Source organism: Calliopsis andreniformis, chromosome 6 (assembly GCF_051401765.1).
Source record: "Calliopsis andreniformis isolate RMS-2024a chromosome 6, iyCalAndr_principal, whole genome shotgun sequence".
NCBI classification, from domain to species: domain Eukaryota; kingdom Metazoa; phylum Arthropoda; class Insecta; order Hymenoptera; family Andrenidae; genus Calliopsis; species Calliopsis andreniformis.
This window is the reverse complement of record NC_135067.1, coordinates 7,187,325-7,212,695: the sequence shown is the minus strand read 5'-3', so window position 1 is coordinate 7,212,695 and position 25,371 is coordinate 7,187,325. Positions and strand designations below refer to the sequence as shown.

At 35.0% G+C, this 25,371-nt stretch overlaps 1 protein-coding gene across 1 annotated transcript in view; it reads left to right on the top strand.

The window, feature by feature from the left end:
- LOC143181058 (uncharacterized) overlaps positions 1-25,371 on the top strand; it is a 219,603-nt gene that overhangs the window by 165,495 nt on the left and 28,737 nt on the right. The window contains exons 9-13 of the mRNA XM_076381249.1: positions 5,479-5,641; positions 13,713-13,838; positions 16,005-16,176; positions 17,844-17,999; positions 24,008-24,153. Coding sequence (XP_076237364.1) covers positions 5,479-5,641; positions 13,713-13,838; positions 16,005-16,176; positions 17,844-17,999; positions 24,008-24,153 — 763 coding nt within the window. The remainder of the gene's footprint in view (positions 1-5,478; positions 5,642-13,712; positions 13,839-16,004; positions 16,177-17,843; positions 18,000-24,007; positions 24,154-25,371) is intronic.

The following is a 25,371-nucleotide window of genomic DNA, read 5'->3' as shown; positions in this document are numbered from 1 at the left end:
CATTTTGAGGAAACGGTGGACAAGTTGGAGGTTTTTTGACCTTTGACACTTGGTTTGACCCTTGACTTGTATGAGCGAAGTTAGAGTGAAACTGAATGAGTTGAACTGATTGAAGTACTGACTGACCTCCTAAGCATTCTTATTTTTTTTCTGGGATGTTAGATTTATTGTGGATACTTTGGATACTGTTCGCTAGAACTTGGATATAATGGACTATAATAGATGAAAGACAATAATGGACTTCGCTCAAATGACTTAAAGACTGTTCAGAATAATTATTATGATTATTTAGGTACTACAGCTGGCAAAAAGTTTTTGGTGGAACGCAACAATATGAAATTAATTAAAACTATTGTAGTTTTTGAAATGTAAAATGCTGTCGTATGAATATAAAACATGTGGTGACATTAGATGGGTTTGGTACGGTTGTATTATACATTTACAAAAATTACAATATTTTTTAGGAACTTCATATTCTTGCTTTTGGCCGAAAATTTTTTGCCAGGGGTAGTATTAATATTAATACAATAAATATATTATAAAATATGTATTTATATTAATTTTTAGTATAAAGTATTCATACTGTATAAAATATTGCAAACAAGTAGTTGAGTATTAAGCAGAAGTAGTTAGTAATTATGTCACAATTCTGATAATATACCATTTGACGTTTAAAATTCATCAACAATCATAATGACGTAGTCATAATAAAAATCTATTTTTTCATCTTATTTTAATGTACTTCTCCCTCTCTTGGACATAAGATTCAATTTTATCTGAAGATATTTGCTCCATTAAATACCTCGATTAAAGATACTCAATGAATCTAATTTTTATACCGAAATACTTAGAAATTAGCAGAATTTAGTTGATATTTAGTAACTGAGTTAAAACAATAGTCACTAGACAGCTACGAGTGCTGTGGTAGTAAGTGGCAGGCGTGGTGTTAACACTCCCTTGCACCCTTTCTATCCACTTCATATGGTTCGCATAAGACAGGAAAGTTGAAATTAAGGTATTACGTGAGATTTAATTGTCGTGCATTATTCTCTAGATGTTTCGTAGAAACATGTGTTGTTCCAGGAATTTCAAACGAAGTTGACTTTTATCAATTCCTTTAATTATTATAGAATATTTTTTATATTATCACATAAAAGCGAAATATTTTATAGAAAATTCCGTTTAAACTTAAATAGTTACGTGTATAAAAACAAGAACAGTAGATCTTTTTTTGCATCAAAAGTATTTAAAATTCAACGCATAGCACATAAATAGATATTATTTTTTAATTTATAAAATTAAATTTTATTGATCCACATTGAATGCCAGAGATTAATGTATAAAAATATAGTTTTAAAAATATATCTTTATGGTTGATCTTTGGTTATTTTTATTCAAGAATTTTTCCAATTTCTTGAGTAAAGAAATTGATATCTTATTCTTTACTTTTGATATATTGTCCGTAATATTACGGAGAATTAATACATAACGAGTTATCAAACTTATAAGATTTTGACAGCTCACAAACTTTAAAGCTGCTTTTCTCGAAAGTGTATTTTCCAAGTTGGTTGTTAGAATAAGCACTTTTCAATTGAGGAAGGTAGAACAAGAAAAATTACAATAATATCTTGAAAAGTTCTTTAGTTATTGTAAAGTAAATGGATAGAAATAACAAGGCGCAACGATTATACTTTTATATTCTTTTCTCACATTTACGTTCACATAATTTAAATTTGTCCCTTAATGATGCTTATATTATACAATTTAAGAATTATTTCCTATTATTTGTTACCGCAAGTAGAACGAGAGAGATAATAAAATATTAATTACAAGTGCAGTAGTCATTCAAAAAAAATTTTAAAAATTCGATCCAAAATATTCTCCTTGATATGTTTCAAGTTTATCTACAAATATTTATCATACTGATGAGTACTTGTGTTAGAGAAAGCATTGCAATTAACTAATTAGAAACGATCTGAATCCTTGGTCGATTCTACTTTCCAAACACAATTCGAGTAGTTTGTTTTCTAAGGTAAAGAAAGAAATCGTCCAAATCAAAAACAGCGAAAACGCAATTAGGCATGATGAATATAAATTGAGTAACACGTGTACGTGGTAAAACGGAATTACACAACTGTGGCCTGGGCCGCACAGGTGTTTTAGATAGTATGCGAGGTGTTCCAAAAGAAATGTTAGATGCTAGCTAACGATTAAGACTATTTTGCCCAATAGTCTGTATTCGAGTAATTCGAATACTTGATAAATTAAATTTTTGTCTTTTTGAACAAAATTTAAATTTTATTTATGGATCATGATATATTTATCATTTGACTTTAGAATGTATTAGACTGAAATTTCATTAAAATAACCATGTGGAAAGAAGAGCATTTACATTTAAATATTTTCTAATTTATTTATTAAAATTTCAATTATGCGAATCCAACAATATAATTTTCAGTTAATTTACGAGCTAGACATGTATCGTACTATGAACACAGGAATATTATAATAGAATACTTAGTATTACTTATAAATTAATTATTTTGACAGATTTTTCAGAAAATTATAATTATAACATTCGATAAAAGAGTGTACTATAGTTGTTATTAACAAAACACTTTTTAGAGAGAGATATACCTAACTAAAATCACTGAAGAAGTTGTGTTACAGATTAAAAACTAGAGATTAATAGGTAGAGATACTGACTTGTAGAAAAAAAGAATCAGACACAAGCATTAATTCTTGCATAAATCTTGAAGTTAACGATTCAATAATATCCAAATTAATTATTATGTTAAAATTATAATATAATGGTCACATTCAAATATTTACCCAAATATCCATGAAACATGAAAATGAAATAATATGAACAGATCCGATTCCGTTATGAACTGTCACTTGAAGTAACAATCTGACAATTTCTCCAGCTATAAATAAAGAATTGATTCACGAAGAGAGCTCACTTTCGAAAGCGCGAAAGTCTCTAATCTCAACGCGCAAATTATTGGAAAAGAATCCAATCGAGAACATTAGGCTCCTTCGAAAGCTGTTACGAAACGCGTTTTATTTTCAGAGACGCGTGCCAAAATTTAGATAAATCTGTTCTTTACGTAACTTTTCCTTAGAGCAGCGAGAAAAGTGTCAGATTTATGAATCGTAAAGGCCTCGTAAAGTCAGGTGGCGAGGATGAAATGGAAACGTGTGCGTCGCGTTTATTTGAACGTGGTCTTGTTCTCTTTCGTTGCGTTCCCTATCTTGGAGAGGCCAAGGAAACTCTGTGTCAATGCAAACTCGAATCTGAGCTTTCGCGCCTTGTAGGGAGAAATCACGATTTCCGCACAATATCAGACGAATCATCTTCTCCAAATCTCAATCTCTACGTGACGAAAGATTCAAGGTCCAACTATATTCACAAGGAAAGATTTAATCTTGTGTTCCAATTTTATTTTAAATTTTTCTTTGTGAGTAGTAGATACGTATCTTCAGTAACAAACATGTGAAAGAAGGTTTATTATCAACGATGAAGTGATACATACGTGGAAACTATGATTGAATTGTGAACTACTTCACGTGGTGGAAGAATAACAGCGCCCTTCATAATGGGCCATAATTCTGCACTTTATATCATTTTAAACTACTCACGACATGAAACTGTATTTTATTATAATGTATTTCAATTTAATTGTATCCAGAGAAAGCATTCGAAGAGTGGAGATTATTATTATTTTTAAATTTTAAATGATATTCAATATAGCACAACGCGATATAAGGTGCGCACGAAATTCAGATTTTTAAATTTCTAAAATAAAGAAGTTTTTAATTAGAAAAATACTTTAAATTCGAATTACATTTTGCTCATAGTTGTAACTTCCTGTCAAGCGCAAAATGGTACGCGGACATTATTAATGCCTCGCATTTGTAAAGAAAAAGTTGGAGTAGATTAAAACACAATAAAATCCCACCTGGTTTTGTTATATGTGTAAAAAGGCTTCAATACACAATGCTGCAAAAATAGTTGTCCATGTTTTATATACACACGTCCAAGCTTCTGAAAAACATTCTAGAATTCATCGACATTTCTTGTTGCAACATTTCACCGCGACTGTAACACACTTTAATCAACACTGTTTCGCATTCTTTTCTAATAACTAGAAATTATTGAACGTTTGCCTTTCAGCACCTATCGATCACATGTAGGATGTTCGAAGCATGTGTTCCAAATTTGATGTGACTCCATAAAACAAAATCAGATGATAATCACAATCATGAAATTCTGTTTGAGGGTTCATTTCTAAGTTATTTGTTGCAAATAGAACATATCAGGTAACCCAGAAAATTCTGTCGTTTTTGGAGTTAAAATAAAATTACTTGCACTCTGAGAAAAATTCTAAATTTTATAAAAAAAATAGAACTAACTTGAGTATTCAGTCCATGTAACAGAATTTTCAAATCTTCAAGCGTTATCCTTCATCAGGTAGTTAATACCTTAAACCTTTTCAGGGGTATTAATAATTTATTTTCAAACAGCATAATAAAACGTCATATAATGTAAAATTGAAATATTTATAATATATTTTCAGAATCTTCGTTTCTTTAATTAAATAATTAAACTGAATATTTAAAGTAATATTACGAATTTATGAAAAAAATTATTCAGGGGAGTTTTAATTGTTAATAAAGTACTTTGTTCTCAATGATTTATGCATTTTTAAGATAAAATATTATATATCTGCATTTGAGAGTCAGACTAATCCAAGTCACTTTCATTCAAAACTGAATTATATACCATCTTTATTGGTTTCTCTTCATGTCATCACAATAATAGGGATTCATATCCACTATGTTACAAATAAAAAAGATTTAACAGTATAAACTACTCTAGACATAATACCAAGATAGGATATGTGATCACGATTGTTCCCCCGTTTTTCTCGCGAATATAAAAAATGAACCAGAATTAACTACAGATATTTTTCAGCGACTGTCTACTCACGAAAATAAGAGGAAAATAAAGAATGACAAAATCGAATTTGGAGTTACATTCCTGAATTATTAATCATTAAAGATACACATAACATGAGCAAGAAATTTGTTTGACATGGGAACTTATTCTACTACCAGCGTGCACTGGCTAGGTCAGCCTCAGCGTCAAAGGAATCAATCAGTAGAATAAGACAGGCCAGACATATCTTAAGCGACGTACAATAAGACAAGTCAGACACATTTAATACGAAGTCAGTAGAATAAGAAAAATCAGACACAGTTGTAGGTGTACTTTCAACAAGTACTAACTCAGAAATAGAACCTCCAACTCAAGTTCCTCATTCTGGATATTTTTCTCGAACTAGCGAATATCTTAAACTAGTTGAATCGCTCATAATTCGCGACGTCTGTTATCGTGCACGCTGTATATCAAATCCAAGTTTCACCGTACAGAAACCAGAAATTCACGTTTCGCCATGGCGATTTCTGTTGCAGACGGCGAAGAACTCGACTTCCGGGAGCAGCGGCTACTACGTTGGGGGCAGCAGCACCCTGCCACGAGGGGGACAGTTAATGAGGGCGTACAGCCCCGCGGCGTCGTCCGTGGTCGGAGGGCCGAACGCGACGCCGACGCAGCCGAAGCCTCTCGCTACTCCAGGTACACGAACCTCCATGAAAACCGAGCTTTTCCACGAACTGAAGGGCGCGCGAGCGCGATTGCGTAAGACGGGACGGATTCGAGAATCGGTCGAACGACTCCAGCGACGCTGATGGGGAGAGTTCCCTGGATGTAACGCTGAGAACACCGTGAGGCTTTGTACAGTAGTAGCACAGTCAACCCTTCTATAACGCGATTAATTCGTACCGCGTTATATGGAAACTGCGTTATAAGTAGCTCAGAATTAGAGTAAGTCAGAATAATTCGTACCACGTTATATGGAGACTGCGTTATAAGTAGCTCAGAATTAGAGTAAGTTAGAATAATTCGTACCACGTTATATGGAAACTGCGTTATAAGTAGCTCAGAATTAGAGCAAATCAGAATAATTCGTGTCGCGTTATAAGGAACTCAGTATTAGTGTAAATCAAAATAATTCGTACCTATCGCATTATAAGAAACTCAGTATTAGTATCAATCAGAATAGTTCGCATCGAGTTATAAAAAACTCAGTATTAGTGTAGATCAGAATCAGTAATACCGCGTTACAAGAAGCTCAAAATTAGAGTAAATCAGAATAATTCGTTTCGCGTTATATGGAAACCGCGTTATAAGGAACACAGTATTAGTATCAATCAGAATAATTCGTATCGAGTTATAAAAACCTCAGTATTAGTGTAAATCAGAATCATTAATACCGCGTTACAAGAAACTCAAAATTAGTGTAAATCAGAAAAATTCGTTCTGCGATATATGGAAACCGCGTTATAAGAAACTCAGAATTAGTGTAAATCAGAATAATCCATACCGCGTTACATGGAAGAGAGAGGAATTCTCCATTAATTTCAACCACAAAAGTGTACATATTATAGAGACATTTCGTTTTGGGACGTCGCAATTTTTGCTCCGCGTTATATGGAAACCGCGTTATGAGAGTACCGCGTTATAGGAGGGTTTACTGAACTTGAAGTATTGAAAATGCTGATGTATAGCTTGGGATATACACGGTTGAATAGTTTATTGAAAATTTCACAGAGGTCTTCTACTGAGGTCTAACTTTTTTAATATTATTTGATTGAGCGGTTCCCTAATAGAGTAGGATTAAAGGTTCGATTTTATATTTGCAATACAAAGTGCCGTACCATTTTTTCTCACGGTTAGTTTGAACAAAATACCTTTAGAATATTTTTTTTTGTGAGGGTTTAACGTCTGACAAAATTTGTTTCTTTCTCTTGACTCATGTTCTGAGTTAGAAATAATTAAAGTAGATTGTCTTAGGTAAATAGGTCTTTATCTAATTTTAAATTTTGAATTCGCGATTTGGTGGTAAAGAAAGGGTAATAAAAAAATTTCTATTATATTTGTTTCTAATTAATACATTCAGATTAAAAACCTACAAAATACAGGATATCTAAAATAGCTTGTGTTTTACTTTTTTAAAGAAAAATGAACAGATTTTTTAACGAAGATAATAGGAGCACTCTTATTAAAAAAAGTTTTGCAGCCTTTACGAGGAATGTATAATTTGTTTCGATAGTCATACTATTGTTCTCTTCAATGAATTTAATTAATGCAAAATTTTGAATGGAAGCAAATGGGAAAGCTTTCACTGTTGAAAAATAATGAAATGGACTTACACCACTTGGAAACCGCGCAATCCAATTGTTAATTAAGGGTGTGTAGAACTTCTGGTACTTGCACGCAAATGTTTATAGTACAATAATACTCTGGACTTACGTGTTATATAATTGGTTTTGAAGTAGCTTGCGTAAGACAAAAGACTTGTAAATCGAATTACAATTGATATGTAGTATTTCTGTTACATTAGTAACATTATAATAGAATGTGAAGTAAATTTTTATTTAAGGAGTTACATCTACATATTTGAAAGAAAAATGCGAATTGAGGGATTTTGTTCGTAGAAAACATATGTGGAAACTGAACTAAATTTTTTTTACTAAAGGATAATACTTATTCGTTAGATTTTTCTTTACTTTGATGAAGAAATATTATTATTCATACAAGGACTGCTATCACTGTAGTTTAATTCATTTTTAATATCTGTTCAGCTTTTTGTCTTGAGATAAATCATTTGTGAAAATAGATACCTTCCAATGGCAACGATATCGTCATTAGTTAATATTGTTTAATCAACACATATGGAGAAACATAATTAATGAATATATCTTTTTTGCGAAAAATTTAGTTCAATTTCCATCTGTACCTTTTATGACAAAATTTTCCTAATTTGTTTTTTTTTCAAGTCTCTACATAAATACAACTCCTTGATAAAAATTGTATACATGACATATAAAAAATAATAACAGGTAGCAAACCATAGATTTCCGCATTAAGCAACTAATTAGTAAGCTTAATAGTTGCAAATATATTACTACTTCCTCGCATTTTTCGAATGATTTATAACTATGGAGGTTCTACTGTAGAATAGATTTCAGTAGATGATAAGGCACTCGCCTATAGAATAGTTATCAAATAGAGAAATATATTTTTTACATTGCTTCCGCCTTTTTATTGTGTAATTTTTCTTATCAGTATTGAAATTTAGAAGTAAATGAATATTTTATTTAATTAATACTTCCGTTAGAAAATTATAAATACCTCATAAGGGATACTAAATGCCTACAAAAAATATGTATATTTTGGAACTCGTAGGAACTTGTGAATTTTAAATGAAAATGAAATATGTAATTACGCAGATTATGGTTATAGAACAATTTTTCCTGATTTTACCGTATTTCAATTTTCACCACCTGTTACAAATACCTCAAGGGAAAGTTGTATTTTATTAATGTTACTTAAGCAGTACACTGTCCTCATAAAAAGGGAAAATACACAATTGCAAAACAATTCTTAACTTTTCATTATTTTAATAATACCGCTCAATACAACTTATACAGTATAACGGAAGTATTAATTACATAAAAAATTTGTACAAAAAAGTCAGGGTGAAAACATCTATATAGATAGTAAAATAATAATTATATAAAAACAAACGGTTGTAAAGGTGTATATATTTAAAAAAACATATTGCAGTAGAATGCAAAATATAGGTGCAATTAGTATAGATATAAAATATTTAGAACCTTTATCGTGAGTTCAGCTGACAGTCATCATGAAACAAACCCTTTCTCTTTCAATTCTGTTAGAGTTTACTTTGATGCAATATTGAACTATCATATACTATACTAGGTCTATCCAAAAATTCTGTTCGATTTTAAATAACAACAAAATTCAGAAAGCAGATAAAACTTTTCAGTAGATCTAATAAAATTGTTGGTTCTTTTTAAATTAATTTTTTAACAACTGTTTTTTAGATGAAAATAATGTGATTGTTAGAACTTACTACAGAGTGAGGAATATTCCAGGAACGAAATAATGTTAGATATTTGGAAATTCAATAACAATGAGTCAATTTTAAATTTACTATTCAAAGTCTATTGATTACTACTTGTTATTTTCGGTCGAGATGTAAAAGATTTAAGAATTCTTCATGAATTTTCAAAGCGCAAAATTACTAATTGACATTCCCCTTATTTAAAAAAAAAGAAACATTTATGTTACTATTCCGCTAACATTAACATTAATTAAGTTCTCTAGAAGTACGAATATACATACAGCGTGTTCAACAAGAGTCAGAAATTTTAAGGGGCTATTCTACCCGCTAATATAAAATGAAAGTCAAGAATGACGAAAATACGTTTGATGTAATGTTTGAGAATTATTAATTACTGAAAAAATGTCTAAAATTCTCGTAACATGTGTCTGAGTTACGTCTTATTCTACTGTCAACGTGCACTAAGCAAGCCAGGCATAACAAAGTCAGTAGAATAAGTCCCAAGTCAGACACAGTTTACGCGAATTTTAGACTATTTCTAAAAAATTGATAACTCTAAAACAAAGTCATAAACGCACTTTGGCCATTCGTCCTATGTATTTTTATATCTAGAATCTCCCCTTCAAATTTCTGACACCTTTTGTCAAACACCCTGTGTGTACATATTATGAAGTGAAAATTCATGAAAATTACTTTGATAAAAGGGAATAACAAAAAAGTCAAAAAAGTTTTATCATTCAAAAATCTACAATTTCTTACGCAACAACCCTATACAATACATCACAGCTAAAAATTCGTAAAAATATCTGTGAAACCTGTAAACTCGAATATTTTTCAAACTGTCAGTTGTCGACGCCCAAAACCATACATCAGTAATTCCATTATCAGAACTTTAAGTTTCATCACTATGTGTAAAAAGTACAAAGCCTAAAGGGGAGTCTGTATTACGCCTGGCCATCTCTCCTTATGAGTTTCGCGAGAATCCGTTGCTTTCACGCCTGCGTACGTCACCCAGCCACGCTTTATGTCCCTGTGCTGGTATCCCCTAGACTCGAGCGGCGAAAAGCAATCCCATTCGGCCAGAGTAACCAAGCACGTATAGTTTACATCGACCGATCGTGAGATGATCGGAGAACCGTCGATAAATCCAGCTTCATTTGTGCTCCTTTGCTACAGTCTCGCACGTAAACTCGTGTAGAACAATGCTCGAAATATACATATGCTGATCGCCCTAACCGACACCCCTGCACGCGCCTCTCGATTAACCCCTTGTGCCCTCGCTTGCCATAACGAACGTTCTATGTTCTTTCCCTGATCGAACGAGTAACGCGTTGCTAGCTCGCACAGTGGATTAAAACGTGAACAAGCACAGAATCTAGCAACGACACGTGAAGCTTTGAAACAAGTTGGCTAGAAAAAGAATTCACGTTTAGGTTCATAGAAATTGAAACAATCTGCTTTCAAATTGGTATAGACTTTGGAGAATAGAAATAAAATTATTACTGACATTGTAGTTTTTTGTTGAATAGAAACGTAAATAAGCACAGGGTCTAGGAACGACACGTGAAGCTTTGAAACAAGTTGGCTAGAGAAAACATTAACGTTTAGGTTCATAGAAATTGAAACAATCTGCTTTTAAATTGGTATAGACTTTGGAGAATAGAAATAAAATTATTACTGACATTGTAGTTTTTTGTTGAATAGAAACGTGAATAAGCACAGGACGACAGCATGGGAGGAAGCATAAGAATTACACGTGAAGCTTTAAAAAAAGTTAGCTAGAGACTGAATTTATTTTTAAGCTGTTGAAAATAGCGACAATCTCTTTTTAAATTGGCACTGACAGTAGGGTTGTGAAATGGAGTTATTATTGCTCTTGTTTTCTATTAAATAGAAACGTGAGTTTATTTTTAATTCTATTTAAATTCACGCAGTATAAAAAGGGTACACGAAGCTCTAAAATAAGTTAGCTAAAGAAAGAGTTTCATTTTACACTGAGAAAAAAGGAAAAACTATTTCTATATTGGTACAAGTGTTAAAGTTTTAAAATGCAGTTGTTATTGTTCTCGTGTTTTTCTGTTAAGTATAAATATGAACAAGCGCATGGTATAAAAATACTAGCTTTAAAAAGAGTTAGCTAAAGAAAAAATGTCCTTTTATACTGATAAAAATTGGAAAACACTATTTCTAAATTGCCAGAAATGTTAAAGTTTTGAAATGAATTTGTTATTGTTCTTGTGTTTTTCTGTTGACTGTACATTATATTTCGAGTATAGTATTTTTTCATAGCGATAAAGAAGCTTTTCTGTTTCTCTGATTTTAGCAGTCTATAATTATACGAGAACATGTAAAGTGAAATTTCTCAGCAGCTAATGTTTTCTTGTTATAAAAGTCGTTGATTCGATAAAACATGGTTGCAATGTTTTATTATTATTTAATACTGGATGGGAACGTGTACTGAAGTAGAAAGTTAAAAGTTTTAATTGGAATAACAGTGAAACTACCACCAGTATTACCAGTTTCGATTTGATCTGTTCTTATCAGATCTGAAATTTATACATATGTTTAATTAGTCATACTTTTTAGATTTATTCAAAATTAGAGAAATTCAGGAAATTCATTTCCTACAATATTAACAATTCTGTCTATGTCAAAATTATAAATATTATAATGAAAGTATTATTAGTATTCACATAATTATTTCATGAATCAGTATATGTCTAAAGGCCGATAAATCGTAACAGAAGCATCTTATTTTTATTCTCGAAAGATTATTATAACAGTAATCTATGTAACTTTATACATAGATTTTTTGTGAATTCTATCGCAACAAAATTTACAAAAAAAATCACCGAAAATGAAATATCATGAAGTTGAATAATTCTATTTATTTAGAGCACTTTAGTAAATCTAGGATCAATATATTAACTAGCATTTAATAACGATATAAATTATTATTGGCTCATAACAAATGCATAACTTTCACATGAAAAAATTTAATTAAATTTTGAACTATTCATTGACCATACGTGGGCTCTCCAGTTTTTTGACCCACTGTGTACACATCTTTATGAGGTAACAATACCGCAATTAATAATGAGTGAGGCCCTTCATGTCACTTACTTCCCCTCTACACACCATATTGTATTTATATGGGGTACACATACATAACGTGATATAGAGTATTTTTGTATACACAATACAGAATACAAAGTGGGGAATGACAATGTTACTGTTCAACGCTTAAGCAACGCTGCTGTGTAACTCAGTCTGCCCAAAAATGTTTTAACTCATACTTTTAACCCTAGGAGACATGAGGCTAAGGGTAGGTTCCTCAGATCCACACTTATATCTGTGGTTACAAGACAAAATAACCCAAGTCATATATTTTTGTTTTCGAGATACTGTCTTATGAACTTCTCGAACCCTTATGTTTAAGTAAAAGAGTTCTTTTAATGCCCTTTCTTCTTCCTACAAATATAAATTCTGTATTCGAGATCTTAACGAAGGCCTTAAATTTTTTGAAAATATGACATAAGTCGTTTTCCCTTACAACCACAAATATATTTATCCTAAAAGCATTGTATCCGCGACGATTTTTTAATATTACCCTCAAATGTGAATACGACAATAAGTATTCTCTTCAAAATTTTTCACACAGAGGAAATAGCTTAAATTTAATACTTTTCGTAGAGTTCACACCTTACTATCACTAAGCTTAATCTATTTGTTCTCTCCCACAATAACCACCCCTCATATTTCACCACCCCAGTACCCTTCCTCATCCCCCAGCACGTGTCACAGTGGGTCAACACAGCAAACGAGTTCATCCACTGTGCAAAGTCTCATAAAAAAATCAGCTCTATAAGGACCTCTCCGCAGAGCAACACAGTCGTATACTCGTTCGAACCCTGCAATCAAACAACCCAAGCTTGACACCATGCGAATGCAAGCACGTGTCCCAATGCGCGGTCGATCCTTTCCTTCACGCCGTACGTCCGTTCGTCCGTCCGTCCGTTCGATCGTCGATCACCAGAAGGTCGTCTCGGCTCGCGAACGCATTCGTCGACTCGAGACCTCGCCGAGGAATCGATCGAGTCGACAGTCGATGATCAGTTTCACGTCTTTGCTATGCCGCGGTACGGCAGAGTGCGTGGCCATGAAAATGGCGGCAGGAGCAATTTGATCTGGCAAACGAAACAGGGGTCCATCTTGGCACCAGTTTGAAAACTGTCGACCAGCTCGCCTCTGAGGCCTCATTGGACTAGAATTAAGGGGAAGCTAGAAGAAGCTACAACCCCGTGCTACACTTTTTCATAAATTACAAAATAAACTTCTGCAAACAGTTAAAAAAAAAACTACTTTCGATTTATTAATGGTTTTCTTCATATGTAATTGAAAACATTTTTACGAAATTCAGTCTACTTTAGAGAAAGGATTAAAAACAGTTATCTTTTATCAAATTTTGTCTACAAATGGAGAATATTCTATTTAGTGTAGTTTTGAGCACTACCTTTTCTCCAGGCCCTTTATATTAAGAGAGTCATCAGTGGCTACCGAGGGAACACAGAGAACGTTAATCCCTGGTTGCCTCCTGCCGCCAGTGCACTCTAACCGCGCGAATTAGCAAAGAAGTAACGTCAGGGAGAGACGCGACGTGCACCGGAACAGCTGGGTACATTGGTTTCTGTTTGGTTTTTCCGGATGGTTGGATAGGTGGTGGCGGGGTGCCGCCGGCCAAGCCGCTTCGCAGCTACCAGTGTGGTAAGAGTCCCCTTGGAAGCCTCGGGGGCTCGGCTCGCTTCTCTAGAGACAGCTCGGTCTCCCTCTATAGTATAGCAGGTCAGTAGTACCCTTAAACAGCCCTCGGGAAGCCTCGCCCGCTCGCTCGCTCGCTCGATCCTCCTCTGTTGATCGTTCATGATTGACAGTTGATCCACTGATCGCCGCGGCACAGGGTCTGCCTCATCCATCGGCTCTAATCGCGGTTCCCCGAGCCTCTCGAACTTCTCGAAGTCCCGAAGGCCTGCGAGGCTCTTCGAACGACTCGACACGTTCGACTCGCTCGTCGAGAGACTTCGAACGGGCGGTCTGCTGCGATCCTCAGACAGAGGATCGAGCGAAATTCCGAGTACGGACGAAAGGAGGTCGAGGATTTGCGTTCTACTCCTCCGTTCAACGCTCGATGCGAAGCTGAACTTTCGCTCCGCTATAGTTAAGTCTAAGGTTCAACATGGAGGCGGTTTGGTCGAAACTCGATGGTTTTGAGGAAGACTAATCTTGACGGCACTGATTTCCTTGGGCCACGTAGTTGGGTCGGGACGAACGAGTCATAGAAATGGCTCGCTATAAGCTCGTGGGTTAACGATTAATGAATTTCTGATGTCGATCACTTGTTTTAGTATTCTTTCGCTCTTGGTATCTGCGAGTGGTGGGTTCAAGCAGTGGATGGGTGGTGAGCTTATAGCGAGGAAGTGGTAATGTTCCGTCAGAGGTGGAGCTACGCGTTTATCGCGCTGAATATTCGGTCGAACGAGACGCGACCCCTTCGAAAACTCAAAGTATCTTGCAATGCCCACGTTGTCTCCTTTATACAGTAATGATAGTAGAGCATCGCCGTCAACCCTGATACATATCGTATCCGCTCCCTCTGTCACTGCAAAATTCGTAGTACTCGTTGAGTAACCATCCCGTACTAAGCACGCCCGAGAGAGGCACGTGAAGTCTCCTCAACCCTATCGTTCTTCCGCGAGACGATTTCTTGAATCATAGAAGAATTTCGTTAAGTGCGCACAGTTTCGAACTCCAGACGCACATCGAACGAAACCCTGACATTATTCACATTTTATCTATCCGAGAATAAGCCTATTAATAGGTTTTTGATGGGTAAAGTGTTAATGTTTGAGGAAGTACTACTGTAGCTATGTTATCTTGCTCCCCTGAACCAGATGGATAGAGACTAATAATTATGAGTCCTCATTCTGATCATTTTTATTTTACTGTAATGGAAAAAGTTTTAATAGACTAACAACAACTCTTTGTTTTATATGGATGATGCAAGTATATTTTATGTGAAATATAATATGCATTAATGGTCAAACTAAATTGCTATGATTCATTGGTACTGATAAAAAAGGAGTATTGTATAAACGTAGATAATAGAGAAATTATATTGAGAAAGTATTATAAAAATTTTAAGTAGGTACAGATAAAATATGACCGAGTTTTGTTATAATTGCATTTTAAAGTGTTAGACAATCTTCTTGGAAAATTTTTATTAATTAGTCTATGAATTTTACTTCATCTCAATAAATATAGTAATAAGTTCTTAAAGTAATGATTCATGTGGAGTATTAATTTTCGGTTCACGTATAATTTCTCAAAATATTACCCATAGGTAATATTGTATTAATAACAATAGGTATTATTGTTAATAGTATAAAACCCTACAATCTCAAAAATGGTATTCGTATAATTCCTCTAAAATACAAAAATATTATAGGTACATATTCTGATTAATACCAATAGTAGCAAATATATTATTTTTCTTTCGAATATTTCATACCTTTCTTACAATTTTCAAATAAAATTTCTATAGACTCCACATGTTTGCCTAACACATATCACTCACATGTTTGTACACATACAACATACCATAGCTTCAACATAGTACTACTTTTGTAACTACCAAAACCCTGCAAAATAAAACTTATAAAAATTCTAATTCCAACCCCCAGAACGATGGCTCATAATTCCCAAAAATTATATTACAACGTGTATTCACTTCAGTCAGTTTCAATTAAATGAAAAAGCATGGGAGCAAGTTACGCTCACTTAACGAGGCCATTTGTCGCGCACTTAACGAGTTCTTCGCCACAGTATGGCGTATGCGTCATACACAACCAGAAGTCCAGGGGACTTTGAAACTCGATCAAATCCAGTAAATCGCGCGAAATGTCAGGCAGATGAATCATCCCTGCCACTGTACTAATTCTTTCGATTCTACAGATCGGTTGCACGGCGAGAGTGGTTACATGAGCAGTCCCGAGAGAAGTGGAGGCGTTGGTTCGGGAACAGGCAGATACCCACCAGGCCCCTACAGCGCTGGGAGCAGCTACGAGGACCCGTACTACTCGCAGTACTCGGGGACTGTCACGCCCGTCATCGACGAGGAAGCCAGGTAACCGGTGCTCCACGATCCTCGTTCTATCTCGTTTGCTCCTTGAACATTTTGCGCATTTTGCCTTGATCCTCGACGATAATCCACTGAGTCGCGGCGGATTTCCGCTGTGACGATTTCAACGATTTCACAGCTCGGCGAAGCTTCGTTGACGATGTCGGGGTCTCAGGAATTCAATTCAATCGCGACGCGATGTGTTGTTAATCCACTGGACCGTGTATAACGCGCGACGATTCGTGGAAGAATTTCTTCTATCATAGAAGGGAGATTAAATCGAACGTTTAATCGTTCGAGGCCTGTTGAACGTTTTAATGAAATCTGACTGTGAGAATAATTATTTGATGGATTGTAGGAAATGGGCGATCCTTTTGGAATGTAAAAACTGTTGGGAATAAGAACAAGCGGTTGGTTCTTTTCCTATGGCTCTCGAATTATTAAACGTACCTACTTATATAACGATAGGTGAAGAAAGATGGTGAGGCACAGTGGATCGAAACGAAAAAAAAAACGCGGGGAAAAGGAGTATATAGAATGATTCTCGGTAAGAAATTGATGCAAATATTAGAGACTATGAGTAATGACAGTATACTGCTATTTTCTTTTGTAATTCTTTTACAATTAGTACTACATTTTTTGAACATCTTCTGAATGCTTTGACCGTTTTTACGATGATCTTTGACTTCCTCCTATATTTTACGATCGAAGTCTATGTAGGTATTGTATTATATGTACATTAGTATGCATTATAGGTACTATTTTTTTGTAGACAATGAAACACATATAATCACCATATTTATGTATAACTATAAGAAACTAGTCTTATATGTTAATTTATATATTAAACTAAATTGGAACCTAGGTAAAAAATATATTCCAATAGAATTCACAATTAATGTTACAGTACAATTAGATACCTAAAAATAATCGGAGCGACGCTGAACTAAATTATCGACATTCTATAATACTTTCTCTACAGTAGATCGGATGAAGGTATTACAAATATTCGAGACTTCCATATTTTTAAGTTTTCAAACTTCCAACTTTTCAAATTTTTTAACATATCAAGTAGGTACCAACAAATTCCTCAAACTGTCAAACTTTCAATTTTCACAGATTCAAGGTAAAATTTCCTAATCTTCAAACCCTCAAAATCTTTTTAAAAGTCCTCAAAGTGAACTCATATTTAAAAATTTTCTTTACTATAACGTCTTGAGACTCACTACTGAACCCTAAACACTGTACATACATTAATTTCCTCATACCGTACAATTTCACTTGAGAATCTCTCACAAATATATGCGTAATCTTCCCTTAACAACCAAATTCTTACAATCAGATGAAAATCAGCTATGTACTCTTGAATCTCACATATAATACCTCAATTTTAGAACAATTAATATACAATATTTTACTAAACAGTTCTCTAAAATTTGCAACAATTTTGAACCGAAAATCCTTCGATCAGCTTTCGACCGATTTCCCGCGTTTGGGAGGGGATGTCATCACTACCTGATCGTAGTGCCGCGATGGTAAAGGGGGGGAGGGCACGGGAACTCGAAGTTAAAGTTAATCGGCGCAAAGGATCGAGCAGTGACATTTTACGCGGTTGGCTCGCTGCCGCGTGTCTCCGTGGATGGCTGATAGCGCGGATACGCGTATCTCTGTTGTGGGTGGTGCAGCGATACGGAACTGCTGGAGGAATCGTACAGCCTATACGGTGTGAAACCGCCAGGCCGTCCGCCGTCCGGTCCTCCGCGATCCCCGTTTCCTCCAGGGGCGCCACCACCACTGCCACCCGGTGGTCAAAGCTACGATGCTACTCGGTACTGAGCTACCCCTTGTCTTCACATTTTCTCGTTCTCCCGTCGATAGAGCCCGAGACGGCAAGCGTAGAACTTCCGTCACCGATCTGGCCTTCATGATCGGTCTGTTGAAAGATAATCGACTTCTCGAGACGACTGGGATGAGTAGACTGCGGATCTTTACGCAATTTGAAATTTTCGTAAATGCTATTAAGAGGCTGAGATCGGTATAAGAATTTGCTTCGTCTTTTAAGTGCTATAGTTTGTACTTTATTTTTTGTATTTTGTATGTTTTTGAATAGTATATGAATCCTGTAACTTTTTATGGGTCTAAAATTTTAGTAAATGTATAAAAATCCGCATTCTAGCGATAACGTTTCTTTATGTATTGTGAACTGTTCGGGGGAATTTGATTTAAAATTAAATTCTAATTTTTAATAACTTTTTAATGGGAATTCAATTTATATAAAATTGTTTGATATTTAATAATAGTTATACGTGCATTCCTATGTAATAGAAAATTGATTAGAATATAGTTACATGAATTCTATGTAATTGTTATTTGAACAATTCACAAGAGTAAAATGTCTCCTCTCTTTGATTTTAAAATGATCGCAGAATTTTCTTGATTTTTGAATGCAGCTTGAAACAGGTCCAAAATATTCTGAAAAAGATTTATTATTCATTTCTACGTCATTTAAGCTTGTTACTAACTTGTAAGACATAGGTTTTGAAAATTACTGGATATTCAGTATCTTCTCGTTATAAACTCGTAGTTATCTGTAAATTAGCGTAGGTATACCATGCCAACTTGGCAGGGCTGTCGTGCTTGCATAATCGAGACATTAACGCATGGGAACATCAGCCCTCCCCCCTAAGTCATGTTTAGAAATTTTTATAATTAAAGGGACTAAGTATATAGTAGACTAACTTTTAAATACATAGTACTATACTATTGTACTATGTTAAATATTTAAAATAATATTTAAATATAAGAGAAACAATCTTGCTATTACTATTACTATAATACTATTGCACTATGTTAAATATTTAAAATAATATTTAAATATAAGAGAAACAATCTTATACGTATAACCTTTTATAAAATTATCATTTTCGAAAGTATGATTAAAAGAGTGACTTATTATTCATGAATATTAATAAATGAGAATCTGTGGTTTCTATCTTACTAAAGCTTTTCAGGTGTAAGACGTATCTGAAAGTATTTTCCCAACGTTTCACAATCAAGCATTGGAAAATTCTTCCAGAAGAACATGGAAGTCTCAATAATAGTTACCCTAAACTAAGAATCTTATAATAGGCAAGATCCGTAATTAATGAATTGATACTGAATTTATCTCTAATTTCGCTCAGCCAGAGTAGGTCAGGTTAGATGTATCTGCCAAATTTGTATGGTATACCTACATATACTTCGTCTCTGCTCAATATTTGCTAACAAGATAAATATAAATCGCCGAAAAATAAACTAAAGAGAACATCTATTTCAATCTCATACATCCCTTACTATGCACATGAAAATACGATCAAATTACGAAGAGTAAAAAGTGTAAAACACATCGCCCCATTTTCACTGCCAATTTTTTTGTTTCAAATGCATTGCAAATTTTGCCAGAAAAACAGTCTAAAATCTTCATTCTCCATTAGTAAATGACGAATATTAGCGTCTGCCTCGTGCTTTTGAAATGGCTCCGACCGACTAGTCAAAGAGTAGTTCCATTTCCACTTTCATTTCCAGAACGTAGGTGATAGCGATACACCCTGTTTCAAGTTTCATGAGAGGGTCAAGAATCGAGGAAATTACTGTAGACTTGGAGGCCAGACGCGAACGGTTGTCCCTGCTTTAGATATCTCGAATGCGCTTGCGAATGCGTCGCCCGTAGATGCTGCGGCCACCGTTCACGGGGAGGTCCAGAGAAGAAGACCGCGTGCTGCGATAGACATTTTATTGGTGGCACGGAAGAGGAGCGATCGATGGTCGTGTACACCGATGGAAAGTGAAAAGCTAGCCTCCCTCGCGTCGGCCTACGTTTTCCCCTGAAGCTTGCTCATCTCGGTTATTTATATTCGCTGACCGACAACCGCTGCTTGTCGTTCATCGACACAGCCCTTATGAACGATATCCCACCGTCATGTAGGGATTTTAAAATCGTACAGTGCACGGCTGGGCAGATATATTGGATATCGGAAATCTGCAGGGCAATTACGAAATGTTTCAATTGGCGAAACATGTAAAGTAATATCGATGCAGGGCTTATGATACAATATATTTTTTTCGATAATAAAAGGGAAATTATGTCGATGGGGAGGGAAGTGAAATAAACATCTGGGGAATGTGAACAGGCATTAATAATCAATAATAATTTAAAGCGGATCTGAACTGGGATGTGCAATGTATATGATTCTTCTATAATTAAAATTTATTACGAAATACTTTTACGTTCACTTGAAAAGTCGTGATCGTACTCCACTACTTATGATAATTGTAAAATCAATTTAACTAGATTTTCAAATATATTTCATTTATTCACTATGAGTATTTTTACATAACTGTTATTAGTTATATCACAGTGTATCTGTGACAAGACTTTCATTTTTATACTGAAATTATAAATGTTGAACGTAATCTAGTTCTACTAAATCAGATATATTGATAAATTTAAGAAAAGAATATAGTATAATTCAATTAATGATGAGCACTACATACGTAGTAAATAAAACACGAATGTGCAATTATAGAAATTTTAACTGGGTAAATAGTTACAGAATAAATAACATAAAAAAAAAAACAGAAAAGAAAGTAGGTACAAATTACAGTTTCTATTTGACATTTTGGAAAAATGTATTTGATTTTTATTTACTGTTAGGTTCCATTTCTTTAGCTGTGTTTGTGAAAATCTAAATTTGCAAGAAATAATTATAGCTATCATTTTGATAGATTGATTTTAGTTCTTCAGCATAACTATTTAATGTGTAGTAGACATCAGACAGAATATAACAAGCAGTGCACTCTACGATTTTAAATATGTAACAACCCTGTAACACGTTCCGAGTTCATTGATCGACATCGCTGCCGATTCCGTTGACCCGAGGGAAGCTCGTCCACCTACACGCGACTATCTTGAAAAATCGAAAAATCGAACTCTCCCCGGAACGCGCGCCGTTTCGTTCAATATGCATGCATAGTATGGGTCGAGGCATGCACTGTCTCGGATGTAGGCTGCGTACGGAACGGAAACGCGAAATTCCCGAGTAGATCGCGCTATGAATCGGAATCAGTCGAAATTGCGGTCTGCATTCCGCAAGAAAATGATGAGAATGCTCTTGGACTTCCACTGTGGATCAAAGTAATTGCAACATACAGGGTGTTCAACGAGAAGTGTCAAGAATTGTAAGAGGTGATTCTACATGTAGAAATATTCAAAATAGAATGAAAATGAAGAGTAACATTAAGAATACGTTCAAGGTTCTGTTTCAGAGTTATTAATTACTGAAGAAATGCCTGAAATTCACTTGGAATGTGTCTCACTTGGGACTTATAACATTCTCGCCATTTGCTAGCCAAGTCAGATATAGTAAAGCTAGGAGAATAAGTCTTGAGTCAGACACAGTAAAGCCAGTAGAATAAGTCTTGAGTCAGATACATTTTGCGGAAAATGTTAGGCGTTTTTTCAATAATTAATAACTGAAAAGAAGCCTTCACCCTCGTACGTTGTTCAAATAATTATCCCATTAGTATAACAAATTTTGCTTTCAATAAAACAGGTACCATTATCTGCAGTTTTACACGAGGATTTATTTTTCAAGCGTTTTTACTAAAAGCCAATGGACCTTACGTAAATTCAATTTTTTGCTAAAGACTAGTCAAAATTAAAATAAATTTCGGGTTATATTGACTGAAGCAGAGTATAAGGGTAAAACGCAATTTTATTATTCATAATTTTTGTCGCATTTTGACATGTAGAATCAGCCTGAAGCACCCCTTATAATTTCTGACACCTGTCATCGAGCACTCTGTATATTCGAAAAGTGTTATATGATTAATAAGATGAATAAATAAAATTTGTATATTTTAGTGTTTTGAAATTTACAAAAATCGAAGTGTGATACTTCCATTATCGTAAAGTATGTATGCCCCTGTGTTACGTTAATTGAAGATAATATTGATAATCCAAGAGTGTTTTACCGTCCACTAGTCATGTTTCTCCACGGGATGCGATCAAAGGAAACGATGCTAGCTTGATAATCAAACGAGGCAGCCATTAAATCTCAATGTAGTTGGAGTCCCTTCTTTGTCCGCTGCAACCTGCGCAAAATCGGTAATCGGAATGTAGCATGCCGATTAGCGGTCGTAGAGAGAATGCATATCGATGCGCTTTTGTGTTGTACAGCGTTCTATCGACGTAGGCTTAAGGGCGAATCCGCATTTAACGAGCAATTGCAACCATGCACGAATAAATAAGGTGAATGGAAACGGAAACCACATGTGACAACATATCTGTGGCTGGAAATCAAAACCATCTATTACACATTTTCAAGAAATTCGAGTTAAGACTCGAAATTGCGCCTTAAAAGTGTTGAATTTATATTTGCAGAAAGAAGAAAGTACTTAAAAAGGATTTTTTTACTCTAAGAAACTTTAAACGTCAATGTATCAAAGTCGAAAGCATGTGACTTATCATTAGGTCATTTTGCTTATAATCATAGATATTAGGTGTAATTCACAAATATTCGTCGATATTTTAGTTATCAGTAATTCTTAGCTTCTTATGTACTGAAAAATGGATAGCATGTTTAAGGAGGATATAATAGTAGTATTTTGGTAGGTGCTATTTTTTATTATTATATGCAATACATCCCTTCAGAAGTGCGCTAATGGTCGTGTTTATTTGTGCTCGCTCATTAAATGTAAATTCGCCTCTAAAGTGTCGCGTGTAACATGGAACAGACCTTGCACGCGTGCCCAACTGTAATTGTTGTGATTTAAAATTATTAGTTATTGTTTCTCAGTACACAGATCACCCCCGTATAACGCAATAAAACTTCAATAGAGTCTTTAGTTGTAAAAGAAAATTCGTTTGTTTAGCAATTCAAAGAGCATACTTTATAAACATTCAGTAAAACTGAGTCTGGAAACTAGGTACGTTCAATAATAATGTGAATGTTACTCTATTATCACACAACAGATGTCAAAACTTTAAAGGGATGATTCTACATACTAAAATAAGATAAAAATGAAGAATAACGAAATTGTATTTGAGGCCTCGTTTCCAAGTTTTTAGTTGTTTAAAAAACGCCTGAAATGAGTGAAAAATGTGTCTGCCCTGTCTTATTCTACTGATTTATTCATCTCACGCTGTAGATGACCTAGTCAATGCATGGTGGCAGTACAATAAGTTCTTAAGTCAGACATACGTATTTCTATAGTCAGATGGCAAAACCTGATAAGTACTTTTTTTTCTTAACCTGCACATTGCACAAATATCATATTTTGCAAATTAATAAATCTCATCTAGATACATATCTCAATTTAAAAAGAAAGTGACATCACATTTTGCCATCTGATTACAGATTCAATGCTCATTTTACTCATTTCTTTAACAATTAATAACTCGAAAACGAAGTCCCAAATTCAACTTTCTCATTAATTAATTATTTTCGTCATACTTTCGCATGTAAAATCACCCTTTCAAGTTTCTGATACCTATTGACAAACACCAAAGTACGTACCAAACCATAAATGCATGCGATCTAAGAAAAATCGTAATCCCAAAAGTCTCCAGCACATTCAGATATTAGATCGAACCCCCAGAACTCGAAATTATATTTTCTACGCCCTACAAATGGGCCACAAGTCTCGTTTAATGTGACTTATACTGGGGTCTGCCGTACGTGCATCCTGTGAAACGCTTCTGGAAAACGTCTTAGCTCGGATTAGATATCTAGAATTTGTCGAAGCCGAGCGATCTCACGAGTGTCCCCAACTAATAGCCGCTCCCTACTTGCTCTAGGATAAGGGTGGAACACATGGAGCGACAACTGGCGAACCTGACTGGACTGGTGCAGAAGGCCCTGAACCACGCACCGCACCCCAGCCCATCGTCGCGAGATTATTTGCAGGTTCCCGCGGGTCGCGACCCCTACGTGAGAGCTCCAGGTACGTTCTCGATTCGACTCGATGCGATTAGGCGATCTCTCGCTACGTCTCGGATATCTCTACTTTTTCCTCGTTAGATGACGCGCGCTGCCCCCGGTTTCTCTCTTCTCTGCGAAAGGGGACTCTCTGTCCCTTGGTCTCCGCCGACGCGTAGTCTCCCTTCGCCGCCCCTCCGCCATCTTTCTTTTCTCTGTCTCTTGAGTTTCCACCTTTCTCGGGTCATCTCGGCCAAAGCGAACACTGGCTCGAGACGAACCAGTTCGCATTTTTTTTTTTTTTTCGATTCGATCTTTCAACGTTAGAAGCGTTAGCTCCACATGTTAGAAGCGTTAGCTCGTTTTGTTGAACAGATTTACTCTGCGACGCTTTAACGCCTATCTGTCCCCAACCCTACACCCGTTCTCTCTGCGTGAATGTTCGTCTACCCCCTTGCGCTTCTTTCATCGTTCATGAGCGTGTTCGTTTCGTTCGTTCGTTCGTTCGTTCGTTCGTTCGTCGGTTCGGATTTTCACGCGGTCCCCCGATTTCTATTCTTTCATTCTCACTTTTTAATACAGGGCTCACGCTGAAAATTGTCTGCCATCTTGAGATTTCTGATGCCCAGCTAATGCAATAAATATGATACTTTTACAGTTTGAAAATGTCATTTATATTATTATTCAAATGCAAGGAGTGAAGTACAGTTTCGATAGGTATTGGCGTTAATTTCTATTTTATTCCATTACCCTCGTTAAGTGATCATCGAACCGATCCATGCATGTTCAGTTATCGAGGAATTACTACATCGATTTATGTTGATGATGATAATATTTGTAAAAGTGACTAAGAGAATTTTCTCTCTTATGTTATATCAGATCAAAAGTATTTATGTACTTGCAAGATATTGAATGACGGGTGAGGAAAGTAAAATATGTGGTTGGAGCTACTTTTTTTAATCATTAATATTTTATGTTATCTCGGGCAAGTTAGAAGGCTAGTATATTTACTGATAAAAGGCATTACGTACGTAAAACTTACATAGGTATGTTATCTCAAATGTCATAAGTGAAATGTACTTTCTAATTTCTGAATGACTGAATGTACTTCATGAGCAAGCAGAATGATTATGAATAGTAACGATTTAGGTGCGTATTCGCAGATAAAGTAATTGATTCTCAATTTTAATTGAACTGATTTGAAATTTGATGCCATACTAAATATAAAACTTTATTAACAAAG